This window comes from Colobus angolensis, unplaced genomic scaffold (assembly GCF_000951035.1).
Source record: "Colobus angolensis palliatus isolate OR3802 unplaced genomic scaffold, Cang.pa_1.0 Scaffold163, whole genome shotgun sequence".
Classification (NCBI taxonomy): domain Eukaryota; kingdom Metazoa; phylum Chordata; class Mammalia; order Primates; family Cercopithecidae; genus Colobus; species Colobus angolensis.
Genome location: NW_012114744.1, coordinates 2,455,362 through 2,474,555, shown reverse-complemented (window position 1 = coordinate 2,474,555; position 19,194 = coordinate 2,455,362). Strand labels below are relative to the sequence as shown.

At 39.2% G+C, this 19,194-nt stretch overlaps 1 protein-coding gene across 4 annotated transcripts in view; it reads right to left on the bottom strand.

Moving 5' to 3' along the window:
* Nucleotides 1-19,194, bottom strand: part of ST7 (suppression of tumorigenicity 7) — a 215,186-nt gene that overhangs the window by 126,099 nt on the left and 69,893 nt on the right. For 3 of the 4 annotated variants that reach the window (XM_011937374.1, XM_011937373.1, XM_011937371.1), the window contains exon 2: nt 5,613-5,695. In XM_011937374.1, the coding sequence (XP_011792764.1) occupies nt 5,613-5,695 (83 nt within the window). Of the gene's footprint in view, nt 1-5,612; nt 5,696-6,623; nt 6,827-19,194 lie in introns of all 4 variants that reach the window. The other variant, XM_011937375.1, reaches the window with a different exon arrangement.

The following is a 19,194-nucleotide window of genomic DNA, read 5'->3' as shown; positions in this document are numbered from 1 at the left end:
CCCCATCTCTACAAACAATTTAAAAAATTAGCCAGACATGATGGCACGCACCTGTGGCCCCAGCTACTTGGGAGGCTAAGACAAAGCACTGCCTGAGCCCAGGAGGTCAAGGTTACAATCAGCTGTGCAGTGTGCAGTACACTGCAGCCTGCATGACCTTCCCAGCCTCTGGTAACCACCAATCTACTCTGTATCATTGAGATCTACTTTTTAAACTCCCATATATGAGTGAGAATATGCAATATATGTCTTTCTGTGCTTGGCTTATTTCACTTAACATAAGGACCTCCGGTTCCATCCATGTTGCTGCAAATAACAGAATTCCATTCTTTTTTATCACTAAAAACATTCCATTGTGGAATATTCAAATTCCAAAGAGAATTATTTACAAATTAATCTCTGTTCCCTGATCCAATCATTCTCCCTAGTAATCATGTATTGCCCTCAACAAAATTCCTCTTTTCCCCCTCCCACAACTTGTTTCTCCACCATAACTTGTTTTGCCAGGATCCAGGACCCCAATCTTTCTGTAACCTCAAGATCATATATAAGTCCTTCTTAACCCCACTGAGATATTGGGCAATCACTCTGTAGTTCTCCTGTGTACGTTAATAATAAATTTCTTATGCCTTTTCTCTTATTAATCTGTCATTTGTCAGTTGATTTTTCTGTCAACCTTTCAAGGGTGAGGGGGAAGTTTTCTGTTCATCTCTACAATATATACCACATATTTTTTTCCCATTCATCAATTGATGGGTACTTACACTGATTCTAAATTTTGGCTATTAAGAATAGTGCTGCAATAAACATGGGACTGCAGGTATCTCTTTAATGTACTGATTTCCTTTCGTTTGGATATATATCCAAGTAGTGGAATTGCTGGATTATATGCCATTTCAACTTCCAGCTTTTTGAGAAACATCCATCTGTTTTCCATAGTGGCTATACTGATTTACAATCCCACCATCAGTGTACAAGAGTACCGCTTTCTCCACATCCTTGCCAGTTTCTGTTATATCTAGTTTTTGTTTTGTTTTATGAGACGGAGTCTCACTCTGTTGTCCAGGCTAGAGTGCAGTAGAACCATCTCAGCTCACTGCAACCTCTGCCCCCTGGGTTTAAGTGATTCTGCTGCCTCAGTCTCCTGAGCAGCTGGGACTACAGGCGTGTGCCACCACACCCGGCTAATTTTGTATTTTTAGTAGAGACAGGGTTTCACCATGTTAGCCAGGCTGGTCTTGAACTCCTGGCCTCAAGTGATCCTCCTGCCTCTGCCTCCCAAAGTGCTGTGATTGCAAGCGTGCGCCACTGCACCTACCATACCCTGGCATGGTGGCACATGCCTGTAGTCCCAGCTACTCTGGAGATTGAGGCAAGAGAATCACTTGAAGCCATTCTAACTGTATTGAGATGATAGCTCATTGTGGTTTTGGTCTGCATTTCTCTGAGGATTAGTGATACTGAGCATGTTTTCATATACCGGTTGCCCATTTGCATGTCTTCTTTTGAGAAATGTTTATTCATATCTTTGCCCATTTTATAATTAGATTATTTGGGGTTTTGCTATTGAGTTATTTGAGCTCCTTATATATTCTGGTTATTAATCTCTTGTCAGATGAATAGCTTGCAAATATTTTCTCCCATTCTATGAGTTGTCTCTTCAGTTTATTGTTTCCTTTGCTGTGCAGGAGCTTTTTAGCTTGATATAATCCCATTTGTCTATTTCTGCTCTGGCTGCCTGTGTTTTGAGGTCCTTACACAAAAAATCTTTACCCAGACTATGTCCTGGAGCATTTCCCCAATGTTTTCTTTCACAAGTGTCATGGTTTCAGGTCTTAGATTTAAGTATTTAATTCATTTTATTTGATTTTGCATGTAGTGAGAGACAGAGGTCCAGCTTCATTCTTAAACATATGGTTATTCAGTTTTTCCAGCACATTTACTGAAGAGACTGTCCATTCTCCAACGTATGTTCTCAGTGCCTTTGTCAAAAATAAGTCGACTGTAAAGGTGTGGATTTATGTCTGGGCTCTCTATTCTGTTCCATTGCTACGTGTCTGTTTTTACGCCAGTACCATGCTGATTTGGTTACTATAACTTTATAAAATATTTCGAAGTCAGGTAGCGTGATGCCTCCAGTTGTGTTCTTTTTGCTCAGGATTGCCCTGGTTATTCGGGGTCTTCTGTGGTTCCATAAAAATTTTAGATTTTTTTTTCTATTTCTGTAAAGAATGTGATTGGTATTTTGATAGGGATTGCATTAAATGTGTAAATTTATTTGCAGAGTATTGTCATTTTGATGATATTAATTCTTCCAGTCCATGAGCAAAAAATATCTTTCCATTTTTTGTGTGTCCTCTTCAATTTTTTTCCATCAGGGTTTAATAGTTTTCCTTGTATACATCCTTCACTTTTTTTTATTAAATTAATTCCTAGGTATTTTATGCTCTTTGTAGCTATTGTAAATGGGATTGCTTTGTTGATTTCTTTTTCAGATTGTTCACTGTTAGCATATATGTTACTGATTTTTGTAGGCTGATTTTGTATCCTGCAACGTTATTGAATTCGTTTATCAATTCTAACCATTTTTGGTGGAGGCTTTAGGTTTTTCTAAATATAAAATCATGTTGTCTGCAAACAGGGCTCACTTGACTCCTTCCTTTTTCATGGTTTTCTCTTCTATCACCTGTCTCACTGAAACTGATCTCCCCTTTTCATTACTTTCTCTCATTATCTTCTGTCTACTCCTTGTCCTCTCTGGATATCATGTAATTTTCAATATATTAATATAGTTTCTTACCTAGCTCTAAATAGTAAGTATATTGCCTCCTAATGAAAATCTTTTTTAATTAATAAAGTTAGAAACCTTTGGAGTGAGAGATTCATTCCCATACCCTCAGCACTTACCACAATTTTTTCTGTGGTTTTTCTAGCAAAACAGTTTCTGCTGGCTTCCCTCCACCAAATCCTCTCTCAGATTATTTTCCTCTGCCCTCAATCCCCTAGATTGAAGAGATTATCTAAAGCCTTTCTCTTCTCCATTCATTGCTCTAGGTCAGACTCAAATATTTTTACTATTTCCCATTTGGACAATTTATGTTGTTCCTCAACAGGTTAAGTAGAAGTAAATTTTTGAGGTGGTTGTTCTTTGAAGCAAAGAGTTCGTGCCCCGCCCCCCGACAAATGTGAAGACCAGTGTGGGGCTGCTATATTCTTCTTTGCAAAGTAATAATAGTAAAATAGCACTACCATACACTATCACCATCATTTCAGAAGAACACTGTAATGTTAAAAAGTAAGAAGGACACAATCTCAGAATAAAATACAGTCCTTACATGGAATAAATTAGTGACCAGCTTTATAGCTTTATGGAGCCACTTTCTACAGGGTCTTTCTTTTTCCCATGTCTCTAAAGAACAGGGAAAACTTCAGAGACACATACAGGTGAACTGATTAGTATTTAAGAGGTGACATGGTATAAATTATCACATATACCTTATTTCAACCAATTTTAAGGAGGAAGTTTAATACGCTTCCCCTCAACTTGGGTTGGTCTTTGCAGCCAGCTTTCGGCTTTCTATTTGGATTTCCTCTTATCCAAAACAAACTTTTAGTACCAGAAGTAGTTCTAGAGGAACAGAATTTTAAGGATAGATTTCTTTAGTTGGTTTTGGGGTTTCTGGAGTTGGCTGCTCAATAGAATTAGATCCAAAAACGCTAAGGACTCTAATTCTAATACTATGGAGAATACTGACCATCCTTGGCATGAACTGTTTAGAGAGTTATGCAAAATAAATGCATTTGATACTCCTGATTCACCACTCTTGAGAAGCAAAGAGTTTAGCAACTCTACACATAATACCTTTGACCATATGTGGAGAAGCAAGGAATATAATGAAGTTGGTTGGTTGCTCCTAAGTTCACTGGACAAGGTCATGAAAGAAAACAATGAACACAGGGATTCTAACCCCTGGCTCCAGAAGCACATACTGAGCCTGGAATCTTCTAAGAGTGCCCTTAGTGAGAGTCTTAGCTCCTGCAGAGAAACAGCTGGAAATTGTGGAAAATTAGACACAAGCTCTTATCATGTGAGTGGCTGATGTGCAATGAAAGGTACATGCTCAGGCTCATCAGGTGTCTACTGTTAAAGTGAGGGCATTAACTGGAAAAGAGTGGGACCCTGCAACTTGGAATGGAGATGTGTGGGAGGACGTTTAACATCAACTTTAAACATCTCATGCCACAAGTTTAGCAATCCATATGACACAGCAAAGCAAGATGAACCTGGATGTTCTCTGCACACAAAAAGATCCTCCCCACACTGCCATCATCCCTCTCCTCTGTTTGCAGGTTTCTGTTCCTGCATACATTTCTCCCACCTTTTTACTGTGGCTCCTTATAAGCTCAAGCTTCTGAAATCCACCATTATTCTAGGTCCATTGATGTTCTTTGCTCCACATGTTTGCGCCCTTCTCTAAAGCTTTTTCTGTTTTTCTTCTGATCATCCATTTTTCTTAACATCAACTCCGTAAAATTTTTCTTATGCTTGTTTCTATAATAATTTAACCACAAGTATATGGGTACAGAGAAAAAAAGCTTTTCTAAAACCTCTTTTGCCTTAGAGGTCACTTAATTCTATTAGAGTAGTACCATTGAGTTTAGATGGTCCCCATTTGAGGCCACTAAAAATAACTACTTCAGGTGTTACGATTTAGCACACCTGCAACTGTTACAAAGCTAAGGTAATAGAGCCATACAAATGATAATCATATTGCTTTTTGGCACGTTTGGGATTTTTTTAAAGGAAGCAATGCATAAATAAATGTAAATTTAGAAAGAAAAGAAGATGAAGGGGGAAAAAACCTTAGAATTGTCACAATCCATGTCAGTACATTAAAAAAAAAAAAAAAGCTATATTTCTATTGATCTTGATTTTGCACAATATTCTATTTTGATGGTTTTATTTATTTATTTATTTTTGAGACAGAGTCTTGCTCTGTCACCCAGGCTGGAGTGCAATGGCGTGATCTCGGCTACTGCAATCTCTGCCTCCCGGATTCAACCCATTTTCCTGCCTCAGTCTCCGGGTAGCTGGGACTGACTACCGGTATGCGCCACTACACCTGGCTAATTTTTTTGTATTTTTAGTAGAGATGGGTTTCACCATGCTGGCCAGGCTGGTCTCAAACTCCTAACCTCAAGTGATCCACCCGCCTTCACCTCCCAAAGTGCTGGGATTACAGATGTGAGCCACTGCACCTGGCCCCATTTTGATGATTTTTAGTTGAACTGAGTTACATTTGTTTTACCATATCTTAGATAGTAAAATCTGACAGAGAATTATGTCTTCCTTTATTTTCCATTTCATTTACATTTGTTTTTTTTTTGCCTTCAACAAAGTAACATATGATTGCTTAAATTTTTTTCAAATATTTCAGAAATATAATGGGGTAGTAAAAGGCTTCTATGAGTCCACTCCCCAACATATAGACATGCGCAAGATAATCATTGTAACCTGTTAGTATGTATCTTCCAGTTTTTTTATTGTACATACACTAATATACATATTACTAATCTGCATGTTTTTAAATGAGAAAGACTCCACCACTTACCAAAATAAGCCCTGATATTAGTGAGGAAGTGCCTGTTAGGGCCACGTAGAACTTCGGTGTTAATGTGTTCAAAAACATGCTCACTGAAAAAGAAAAGAGAGAGAAAGGGAGAAGAACAAGGAATGTATGAGTATGTCAGTAAAAACAGCTCTTTCATTTTTCTCTCTGGTAAAATCATTTATTTCTGATGATGAGAATTCTTAAAACCATAGTGAGATCCCATTAAAATGATTCACTATTACACAGGCTCAGAATATTAGGTTTCAAGTAACATATCCTGAAAGAAAAAAGCTACATACGAGAAAATAGAGTAGTTGTAATTTCTAACTCCCAAAACAATTGTTGAGAATGGTTTTCATGGATTCATAACCACGGAAGAGTTTAATCAAAGTTGATTACACTTAGCTAAACCTCTTAGCCAAAAAGAGAAGGTGCTCTTACACATTTTGTGGGACCTGCACATCAGAGTCCCTGATGCATCAACAAGCAGTATTTCAACCTTAGAATAAATTGAAAATAGCTATATTTAATATATTAGTTATTAAAGATTATTATACTATGGTTACCCGTAATAAGGAAGGACAAATTGTTGGTGCGAAAGTAATTGTAGTTTTGGCCACTGTATGATGAGTAGAAGATTTTTTTCAACTTACTTAAAGGCTTTTAAACTGGTCATCAAAATAAATGGAGTCAATGAAAAAAAATGAAAAAGTAAACTTCTAAAAATGAATGTTCACTGCCAGGCACCTTCTTTTCTTTTCTTTTTTTTAGTGAAACCAAGTTTATTAAGAAAGCAAACAAATAAAGAATGGCTATTCCATAGGCAGAGTAGCCCAGGCACCTTTCTGACCAATTCCCACCACTCTGTTCATATCCACTATCCAGTTAACCTAGTTGCTCACCGACTAGGGTTCGCTTATAAGTATTTTATACATATATTTTAAGTCATTGTTATTTATATCTGGATACTACATAAAACTTTTATTATTATCAAAACCACCACATACTTACTGGGCTTTTTGTGGGAATAGTCACATTTCTTTACTGAATCTGTCTGTAGAAGGGAATCACATCCAGTCTGGTTTTAGAAGTAGGGCTTTGATGTCATTAGAGGGAAAGGCTTTGGCATCTGTCCTGAGTTCAGCCCAGAAAGCAAAGCAATATACCAAAATGAACAGAGATCCCACGTTCACTCATTCAACAAATATTTTTCTCTGTTTATGAATGAGACAATGGGTAAAAAATGAAAGAATGAATCAGATACAGTTCCTACCCTCTAGAAGACCAAGTGCAGTTGAAACGCACAAGCAAATGAGCAACTATTACATAAGTGCATAGATAGGTCCTGGGCATAGGATTTTATGAAAACACATAAGAGGGATGCATCCCAGGCTGGGTGGCAGGGAAGAAGTCCAGCAGACGGACACATCTCAGCTGAATCCTGAAGAATAATTAAAAGCTAACCAGACCAAAGTGGACAGAAGGAGGGAAAGGAGGACAATCTAAACAGAGGAAAGGACCTGCCTCAAGATGCCAAGGAGACAGCATGGGACTTTCCAAGCAGATGCAAGGGTTGGGGAGGAAAGGAGATTGAGCAACAAAGACATGGATGTAGAGGGGTACACTGGTTGCATTCTTTCGTGCTACCTGAGCATCCTCTCAATAAGCTCGCCTCCCACTGCACCTACTCTTAAATGAATCTGTTTGACCTGTGGTATCTCATTTGCAATCACAAGAGACTGGACTAACACAATGTGTTCAGTCAATATTTACAACTCGAACTAAATGGACCCGGAACTTCCAGGACGGTAGAAGGCGGCACAGAAGTAGTGATCAGCTTAGGGCTGTAAGGAAAGAGGAGGAAGGTACAGTTGAGTTGAGGAGGCTTTCCCTGGCCATCAAAAAAAAAAACCCAAAATAAAGTGATATGTCATTTCCCATGCAAAAGTTTGTTCATAGAAGGAAGATTTTTAAAAAGGAAAAATATCAAATGTGCACAAAACACCCCTAGAGCTTATAACTGCCAATATGATTCAGAAGTGCTTAAAATTCTCAAAATTTCCCTCCACACTATGAGTGACCCCACATTCCCTGTTATTTTTTAAAAGTCATCAGAGGCTGGGCGTGGTGGCTCATGCCTGTAATCCCAACACTTTGTGAGGCAGGTGTGTGGATCACTTGAGATCAGGAGTTTGAGACCAGCCTAGCCAACATGGCAAAACTCCGTCTCCACTAAAAATACAAAAAATTAGGCAGGCATGGTGGGTGCTGTAATCCCAGCAACTTGGGAAGCTGAGGCAGGAGAATCGCTTGAACCCGGGAGGTGGAGGTTGCAGTGAGCCAAGATCACGCCATTGCACTCCAGCCTGGGCAACAAGAGCAAAACTCCATCACAAGAAAAAAAAAGAAAAAAGAAAAAGCCAGCAGAATATTCACTTTGTTATCTGTAATTATAAACATTCATATCTGTACCATATATACCTTTCAGTAGGTTTCTGCAAACAAACTGAATGCCATTGAAATCCATTTCTAAAATAGAGGAAAAGATTTGCCTAAATTAGAAGTGCTTTAGTAGCCCTGCTGTCATCTGCCTAGCAACAAAAGCATAAAGCAATGGAGAAGAAAGATTTTCTGCTGAAAAATCACTGATCCACTGGGGGCAAAAGACTGAAGATTTAACAATAAGCGAAAAAAATTTTTTGAGTTTTCTTAAAGGAGATAAAAATAAAGATTCCATTCATTTGTTTTTATTTAATTACGATTATATATCAATAATAATTAATAATTAAAGTTTATTTCTCTGGTATATCCATGTATAGGAAGGTGGCAGAGTTGAGAGACATAATGGTAGGCATTAAAATAAATGGAGACACAAACAGAAAACAGAGAAGCAGAAACAAACACCTAGACAGTGGGAGATGCCCATTTAATAACCTATTCATTTATAACCTTATTAAACATCTGGCTAAAATCATGCAGACATGGCATGTGGCAATTCTGGACATAATATCAACACTTGGTACTTGCCATTTCAACCTATGTATTTATCTATGTGTTTAAGGATTATAACGAAGCATTTCCACAGATTAGAGAAGTTAATTTTCATTTCAGCTCCATGAAATCAATATTATTCGCCTTGTCTTGCAGCTGGAGGCTGGGCAAAGACCTGAATGCCAGTCAGCCTGCCCCCAAGCTCATGCTTTTAGCATCATGGGGGACACATGGGAATATTACCGAAAAGCCTTCAGCCAAAAAGGACAAAAGGAAACTACAGTAGCCTTTCATTAGAAAAGGAGAGGAAGCTCTAAATGATACTATAAGATAGATTTTTTTTTAACGTTTCACTTATTTTTATCTCTGCCTTTTCTAGATAAGTCCCCTGTGAGCTTGTCATTTGTGTGTGAAGCACTAGAATGGAAAGGCAGGAAGCCACCCTGAGAAGGGGGAGAATCTAGTTAAAAATTCTTCTATTACATTAGGAAGGCTGCAAACCCCAAACTGCCCTAAAACCAAGAAATATCTTGCCTAGTTTCATCAAAGTCATTAGCAATTATTTCTGAAAACATATGAGGGCCTCATAAAGTGCCTAAAAATTGGACCAGAAAACTGTGAGTTATGTGCTTTGAGACACAAAATGGATATTCCCGATATTTGAGGCAGAATCTCACTCTGTTGCCCAGGCTGGAGTGGAGTGGCACGATCTTGGCTCACTGCAACCTCCACCTCCCCGGTTCAAGTGATTCTCCTGCATCAGTCTCCCGAGTAGCTGAGAATGCAAGCACCTGCCACCAAACCTGGCTAATTTTTGTATTTTTAATAGAAACGGGGGTTCATTATGTTGGCCAGGCTGGTCTCAAACTCCTGACCTCAGGTGATCCACCCACCTCGGCCTCCCAAAGTGTTGGGATTAGAAGTGTGAGCCACTGCGCCCGGCCAGATATTCCTGATATTCTACAGATACATCAAGGTCACCTCCATATTTGCTGGGGCTAGGCAAAACAAATGTTAAAAACCAACATGTAACAACTAATCTAGCTTTGTGAAAATAAACTATAATACTTTACTAATGCACTATTTCAATAAATCAGAGGGCTTTTCATCTGACCTGACTGGGCACCTCTAACAGGTCACACTGCTTGAAGAATATTACATCACTTATTGAAGGGCAGCCTCAGGGAATGCACCACGTATAGTTCTGAAGATGCTGCACCTTCACCTGGCACAGTCTTCTCATTTAATTAATCAGTAAATGTGAAGGAATTAAGTGTGGCACTGAGAAGAAACTAAGTAGGCGGGGTAGGTACATGGACTGAAAATTAAATGACCTCTATGGATCACAGAAAAGCATAGGTAACAGGATAATACAGCAGGTTCAACTGTGGGAAGTGAAGAATCACCCCAATGAGCAGGGAATTAATACCAGAAGGCTTACTCAGGAATCACGCGGCATGCCCCTATGAAGCCACATCTGTAAGGAGCCAGCCACGTTCTGGCTCTCATGACAGTAACAGCCTGCCACTATTTTCTTCAGAGTATGAGCAACCCCTGTATTACACTCCTGGAAGAGGCCTCTGTAAAGCAAAGCAGGCATATAACCCTGTGTGTTTGCCTCCTTACGTATATTCCACCTTGCACAGGGAAGCCTTCGAATGAATGAGGTAAGGCAGCATGAATGCCTTGGAGGTACTGACTAGATAGAACTGAATAAGCAGCACGATGAAGTCCACAGCATCCAAAAATATGGGTGTGCTTTGTGCCATGTTCCTTTTAATGCTTTGCTAAAATATGACATGCAAAATGGAAAAAAAAAATAAAAGCTATAAGATAACAATCAGCAATAATTCAAAGGGTTAAAAAAGAGTCCCTGGGAGAAAAGTTTAGAGAAACTAAGTTATTTAGGCTGAAAAAAGAAAACAAACAAGAAAAACAATGGAGGGACTTTATATAAAAGCATTATGTCTAGGAAAGAGACCAGGAATAGGAGACCCAGTCGCCAAACATGAGACCAACAACTGTGTCATGATGGCCCTGAGAACTCTTGCAGAGCTTTGGTTTCCTATCTGTTCCCCAGAACTGCTCTGAGGCTGAGATGAAATGTGCATTTTCTCTTAACATCAGTCTACAGTTGCCGAGTGCCTACCCTGGGCCAGATTCTGGGGACACAGCAGCTTACAGAGCACTGCCCCTGATCACAAGAGGCTCACAATCCAATGGGTGAGAGAAGCAAGTAATCAGATGAGCAAATGGGAAAGGACACATGAGGAAATTATAAGGGGCAGGGCACCAAAAGGAAAGGAAGATCAAGAAAAAGCATGTCATCTGAGACCTGTAGGCTGAATAGAAAGTTAACCAGGTAAAGTTACTGATGGCTGCAGAGACTAGGGAACAGTGATGGGTAGAGCCGTAGGCCATTCCATGCAGAGTACTGCAGCCCTGGGGCCTGAGGGTGAATGCCCAGGGAAGGAAAGCGAAGGGCAGTTGAGGCACTGGTGGGGAATTAGGTATGTGAAATTCTATCTAAAGTGCCTGTATACAAATACATGGAATATTGATTGACTAGTAGTGAATGTCTAGTCTCAGTTTCCATTATGATGAGACAAATTAACATGAATCCAAATAGTACTTCTAAAAATTAGGACAGCTGTTTGGTCTTCTCCAAAATTACCAAAATGATTTTTGGAGGACTTCTCTCTAACAAGTTTATGCAGTGCCTGGATGGACAATGCAGCCCAACTAAAAAGATAAAGAATAGGGGGCTTTGGTTTACTTACTTTCTTGGTAAATCAATGTGGGTGAAAATCTCTTTACAAAAAGTATTCAGGCACATTTGAGATTGTTTCCTTGTCTATAAAATTTAAAAAGTAATACCTATCTTGCATAGTTGTCACAAGAGCTAAATATAATACTGTACATAAAATGTCTAATACAGCAGACCTCATCAAATAATATGTATTATGATGGTTGTTTTTCTTCTTTTGATTTTTTTTTTTTTTTTTTTTTGAGATGGAGTCTCACTCTGCTGCCCAGGCTGGAGTACAGTGGTGCAATCTTGGCTCAACACAACCTCCGCCTTCCGGGTTCAAGTGATTCCCCTGCATCAGCCTCCCAAGTAGCTGGGATTACAGGCATGTGCCACCATACCCAGCTAATTTTGAAGTTTTAGTAGAGATGCAAGTTTCACTGTGTTGACCAGGCTAGTCTCAAACTCCTGACCTCACGTGATCCACCTGCTTCGGCTTCCCAAAGTGCTGGGATTACAGGCATGAGCTACTGCGCCCGGCCTGATTTGGCATCTTATATTACTACAGCTGTAAAATGCGCAGGGGAGACTGAGCTGAATGTGTAAATGGTAGTAGTAGCTGTCATATTAGCATTAACTGAGCATCTTCTATGTGCCAAGCACTGTGCTACAGTGTATAGCCCAGGAAGCAAAACATCCACATTGTGATCAGTCCTTATGTGAAATATGTATGCCCTACAAAACAAATGAAGAATCATTTAATAGAAGGGTCCTTTTATCTGGATTCCAGTTGCTTGGGGTAGTACTAAACCTGAGGGTGATTTTGAAAGCAGCCATTTTAGAAGGCAAAGAAATGTCCCTAAAGTCTTACATGTGCTCCTAAATCTCTGATTACTGCCTTACCAGATACCATGGGAACAATCAATTGAGCCACAGGCCATATGGGAACCACCTGTGATCCTGTTTATTCCTTTTCTTCAAGTCTTCTTATGGCTTATGACCTAGGCCATGTTAAAGCCTAAACCACAACCTAAGCATGCTGGTTAGTAATGTTTTCATTGCAAGGGATGAATATTCAAGGCCACAGTACCTTCCAGGCCCTAAGACTGGGCTATCAGGGTGGATTAAGAAATTGTCAATTTATTGCAAAGCAACATTTCTGAGTTAGTTACTGAAAATGTGCTTTTCTATAGAAAGTACATTACAAGACAAGTTAGTCTAGCAGCGACTTCACCTCAGACTGTTTTCTCAGACCTCCAAAGTGAGGTAGGGAACACACTGGAATAGTTTAATACATCATTTGTCTTTTTATTTTTCCATGTGATAACAGAGAATATTCTCTTCTTTCATCTTATTGTTCTTTCAACTTTACTAACTTCTCTCTTCCTTCCTGTCAGCTTCTATTAAGTAAGGCTGCAACTTTACTTCTGCCCTTCCTCATTTACCAAAGGACAAGGGAATGAAAAATGGAAGCTCTAATGGCTTAGTTTACACTCCTGCTAATTTCAAACAGATTTCTAAATTGCACAGCTTTTAAAATGAAAGAACCTTTTCTCAGAATGACCCTGTGACAGACAAATGCTAAAGTGACTCCAACGAACCCTGCTCTGCTGGTATTCATAACTTTTTTTTTTTTTTTGGCAGAGTCTCGCTCTGTCGCCCAGTGTGGAGTACAGTGGTGTGATCTCCGCTCACTGCAAGCTCCGCCTCCCGGGTTCACGCCATTCTCCTGCCTCAGCCTCCCGAGTAGCTGGGATTACAGGCGGCCCCAGTTATTCATAACTTTATGTGACCCCTTTCCCTGGAATGTGGTTGGGACATGGAGTACGGGACTTGCTTCTAACAAACAGCTATATATAAGATTCTATGTTGGTGGCAGGCAAAGAGATCCTCCTTACTGGCTTAATGAAGTAAGTGACCATGTGGACCGCAGGCAGCCTTTACAATAGCCAGTCAGAAACTTAAGCCCTCAGTGCTACAGCAATGATTACTGTCAACAGCCTGAGTGAACCTGGAAGCAGATTCTCCCCTGACTGAACTTGCAATTGAGACAGCAGCCTGGTCACCACCTTGATTATAGCCTTGTGAGGCCCAGAGCAAAAGACCCATCTAAGCCATGCCTGGACTCCTGACACAGAAATTGAGAGATAAGAAGTGTGTGTTAAGCTGCTGTATTTATGGAAATTTGTTATGCAGCAATATAAAACTGATACCATCACCAACATAATAACTCATGAAAATAAAAATCAACATTGACATCTGATAATGCTGGGCTAACTGCACAATGCCGAGAAAGGGTGCTAAGATAATCCAACTCTATGTGCCCTGAGCGCTTCTTTCCCAATTGTTCATAAATAAAATACAACTTCTCCCTCTGCTACTATGACATGCTATTTCACATGCTGGCATGTAACTGTCTTTGCAAATGTGCTAATACTAAAGTAGATGCTAAGAGGAGCTTTTTTTAATATGGAAATAAAATATCTTCATTTTACCCAGTAAGTGGTTTTTTTCTAGTCATATTTTAAACATACAATATTTGCATGTTTTTTAAAAATCAGTTTTACATCAAGGCAGAGCATCAGTTCAATCAAGGATTAAAAGCACAGCACGAGCACTTGTTGTGTGGAACAAGCACAGCACAGCACTTTTCCTCACTTGTTGCTTCTGCTGCCCCTCTCCTTGTCCTTGGCACTGGTCTCCTTGGGCTCTGATAAGGTCTCGAGTTTGTATGCATCACAATCCCCTTGATAAATTCTGTGTCATTTATGCTTGAGGAAAAGACATGGAGGTATATTTTTAGACCCATTCCTACGGCAAGAAACCCTCATAAATCATTCTGTCTACTCTTCCCTCCACTCTTGATGTTGCCGTGGCAACTTTACAGGTACACTGTTTCTGCTGTACTGGGCATCTGGCTCTGCTGAGGAGTGGAGCTGAGCACATTCTTTTCTCAGCTGTGATCTGGGAAACTATACTGGAGCAAACTGTATTGGTGGGAACAATGCAGCGTTCAGTCTTCATGGCACCTTCTCCCTTGCTGGAGGGAGGCCATCTGTCAGCCTTCCCTGTTATCATGAAGGACCATGCAACACCCAGTCACACATAAATCTTAATAACCCTCAAGGACAAGTGGAGCAAGATCTCAGACGATCTGTTCCCTTTTAATTACAGGAACCTTGATAATGAAGATCTCCACCCTGGTCAAGAACAGGAGAAAGACCTAAATAAGTCTTATTATATTTTTAATTATTTAAAATATGCTTTCATTTATGGTAGAAGACTATTTTATGAGTTTGTCTGTTTCTCATAAACTATTTAATACTAGGAAGAAAAAATAAATGTCTATTTGTACACAAAGCAAACCTTCCCCATAGTTATACAGAAGAGAAATGGAAACTTAGCTAAGACAAGGTGTTCCAGGCTCTGGGAACCTCTTACAAGCACATACACTATGTCTCAATCCTCTAGCAGCCAATACAGAACACCCAGCACACAGCCTGGTCCACACAGTACTCAATGTTTGATAAATGCTGAATGACTATCAGGGGCAGAGTTCTAGATAGGAAAGTTACAACAACCATTTCCCAGGACTTCTGATAATAACCTTTTTAAGAAAATATAAATCTGACAAAACTGTAAGTCTTTGGTGGCTGGGACCTTGCCATGCATGTGCGTGTGTGTGTGTGTGTGTTTCTATCCCTAGACTACCTGTACAGTCTGAAGTCCATATTAGGGAGACTCAATGACTACTACACATTAATAAATCAAGATGGTCCCAGATATACTTATATTATCCTCATACAGCAAGACCATGGCTATGAAGAACCCTCAGAAATTAGTCATGTGGGATAGTTAAGGTTTTATCCTATTAAACCAAAGACACTTTTTAAAGCAATTTCCCAAGAGAATCTTTCAGAAATGCATTACATACTTGACTTCACCCTTAAAAAGAATGGCTGGAACATATTTTAATCTTTGTTTGGTAACTCTAAGTCATCAAAATGAATGTAAACTACAGTACTGTATTAGCATGCAAGGAAGTTTTTTAAAAAACTGTTGAGGCCGGGTGCGGTGGCTCATGCCTGTAATCCCACCACTTTGGGAAGCCGAGGTGGGCGGATCACAAGGTCAGGAGTTCGGGACCAGCCTGGCCAATATGGTGAAACCCCATCTTTACCAAAAATACAAAAACTAGCCGGGCGTGGTGGTGGGTGCCTGTAGTCCCAGCTATTCAGGAGGATGAGGCAGGAGAATCACTTGAACCCAAGAGGCAGAGGTTGCAGTGAGCCGAGATCATGCCATTGTACTGCAGCCTGGGCGACAGAGCAAGATTCCATCTCAAAAAAAAAAAGCCGTTGAAGTACTCTAGGTTATTGCCCTCCAAAAGTAAGTAATCCCAGACAGGGTTTTGTTTTGTTTTGTTTTTTTAATGTCTTCTTCATGTTATTTTTGTCACCTGACACACTATCAGATATGAACTATTATTTGTTGTTGTATACCTGCTTCAAACTGCTTTTTCTCCTTAATGTGCTACTCAAAAATCTGTTGTGATTTCAAAGGCACATGACCAGCTTTGGTCATTCAGTAGATATTCATATTCAATGTGTGGCCAGGCACTATGTAAAACACTGGTGATACAAAGATACATGATACATACATAGTTCTTATCCTCAAGGAGCTCTGGGTTTTGTGGGAGAAGCAGACATAGAGACAAATTGGCAGGCAATTATAATTCTGGTGTTGCTGAAAATATAGAGTTAGTACTCTTAACTCAAGCCGTGGGCCGGAGGTAGTCAGTGACAGAATGTGCATAAAGGAAAGTTTCCTTGAGAAGGCTGCTAAGTATAGCCCTAAAAGATGTGCATTGGAACTATGTAAAATAACAGCTGTATTTGAGAGCCAAAGGTAAGGCCTTCCCTTGGTAATTATTTTATGCTCATCTGTATGTGCTATATATACTGGCCTTTTTTTTTCTTATTTAGCACTTGGTGCTCTGGAGAGTTGAAATGATTGGATCACTGAGTTCTCACAAGGTGCAGTGTCACTGTAGGGAGCTATAATACATGCTCTTATGGGGTGGCTGGAGTGAGTGGTATAAAAGGACACTCCCATTTGTTCTTGTGTTCACACTGGAGTACTCCAAAAGGCTCTTCACAGCATCAGTCACGCAAAATGTGCTAGGGCTTTTCCATTATCTTGAGGGGAATTTGTTCACTAGCTTCTCATTTACTCCTCCTATAACTGGAAATTATACTGAAAAATATTACAGAAACTTTAATAGTAAGATTTCAGAAGATTACATGCTATAAAACTGAACACAGCAATTTGTTACTTAATGTGCTGGAACCTAATAAAAGGGTTCAAAATACTCACAATAATCAGCTGACTGAATAGATAACTGTTAAATCTAAAATACATGGAAATAACCAAGAAATGTAAGAAGAATATTAACAAGTATAATGGAATAACCATCTATATTCTAAAACATCTTTCATATATGCTTTACATTTATTAATATCTAAAATATATTTAGCTTATAAAAGGTATCATACACTGAACTAGACACTGGGGACAGAAAATAACATGATAATGAGACTGACCCTACCCTTGGGAAAGGAAAATGAGATGGCTACACAAATAACACAGAATATGAAACATCTCAGAAGAGAAGTACAGATAAAATCTAGAGGAAGTAAACATTACTTCCAGCTAGGAGGGTTAGAGAAGGTTAATGAATGGGATGTCCTTCCTTCTGGGCTTGGAAAGAAGGATAAGCTTTGAATGTGAGATTAAAAAGGAAAGGAGAAAGTATGGACTGTAGGTAGATATCACAGCATACATGAAGGAACTGGGTTGGAAAACAGGGCAGATGAGAAGCAGTAGGAGAGAATGTTGGCTCAAACGTAAAGCCAAGAAAAGTGGACTTTATATAGCAGGCAGAGAGAAGAGACTCACCATTCATAACCAGAGATGTGACAAAGATGGATGCATCTGGTAGCAATGGGGTAGAGTGAGTAAAATGTGCAGCTTCAGGAATTATTTCAGAGGGGAGCGCCCCACCACTGGAGAGGGGAGTTGGGCATATCAGATGTTGCACGTTAAATTCAACAGGATGTGGCTTTCCCAATGTGACATAAAGGGTGAGACTCTGGGCATGTTGGTGAAGTGGGGCCAAAGTCAAATTTCAAGTGATTAAAGACAGTGAATAGTAAGGAAATTAAGGCAGCCAGCTCAGTTACTTCTACAGGCAGTCTGGCAGTAAAGAGAAGAGCATTTATCATTAAGTGTGACTTAAGTTAAAGATATAAATGGCATTGAATGAGTTAGTAAGTAAATTATGAATAAAACTCAAACCTTTTTTCTGCTGCAAGAACAATCAGCCCTTCTATGAAGTATAATACTGGTTCATTCTTACACCAAACTTTTAAAGATATATGTATGGTTAGTCATTATGAATGTGTCTCCTTTCTCTGAGATTCTTTTTTATATATGCCTTTAAGAAAAATTAAAACACAGAGAACTTTAACTGGCATGATTTTGAACCTGACAACTCTACATATGTATATTCCTGTTTTATCAGCCGAGATTACATGACAAAACAAAAATAAAGCTATTTTCTAATCTATTTAGTCTGATTTTTACACTTTCTATTAATTTACTTGCTTTGTTTTGGAACCCTCTACTAACTGAATACTAAATAGTTTGCCTCAAAGGAAGATAATATTTTGGGTCAGAGAAACAGCTACAGGCCATGGGGCAGTAAAAATCAAATCTGATCCTAAGTTAGGTTTTTCTTTTCATTATATTCTCTAACAGTTCAATGACTAATGTACTTCTCTTTCGAGGAAAAGCTGCCCCACAGAAGAAGGCCTGCTGCAAGCTGCATTAAGAAGGCTGCCTTCCTCTGGGCGAGGGTGTGTAACCCACGGAGATAAGAAGCCACAGGGGAAACCACCACACAGGCCACTATTTTAGTATTCAGCTGCTCCAACTGCGTGGTTGTCCAAAATAAGCCCTTGGCTTTATTATTTTCAATTCTAGTAACTACATTTGGCTTTGCATTTGTACCTAAGGACCAGTTATTATTCCAGAAAGCACCTACAATTATATCCTTAGGTCCTGGGCTGTGAACTCCGGTTAATCACAGATGCATGTAGCTTTACATAATGTCTATGGGTAACAGTCAATGGAAACTGGAGCACTGATATTTTCAAATATTGGCAATCCAGGTTTTTTTAAAAAATCTATTAAAAGATGCATCTAAATTCCAGGTGCTTTTTATTACCACACAAATCTTAAGCTAAATTCATCCCTAATAAAAATGCTCCTAGCCCCTGCAAATGGCATTTCCCCCTCTTAAAAATCTGTTCTTATTATTATCTCAAATAGTGTCTAAAATGGTCAGCCCTCATGGTGAATAATCTATTCATCTGTAATGCAGAAGGAAAAAGAAAGAAATTTCATGTTTTTAATTAGCAATTGTCTAATGCCTAGATCCTTAGAACCCAGACAATGTTTCTTGAGGTGGATCAGTAATTGGTTAAAACTCAAGGTTAATGAAGCTACAGTCCTAGGTTTGAATGAGTCAGTCAGCCTCACACCAAGAAATCCTGTGCCACAAACTCAGAAGGTACCTCTGGCCCAGGTGTATTACAAATGAGTATTACCACTGGAAGGCCAACCATCACGTTACTATAGAAACAAACCAACCTGTATCCCCAAAATGGATGGAGATTGCTTTTGCTTTTCAAAGTTATTTTCCCAAAACATTTTTTAAAATGCAGAAAATTAAAAAAAGAAAGAAAAAGAAAGAAAGAAAGAAAGAAAGAAAGAAAGAAA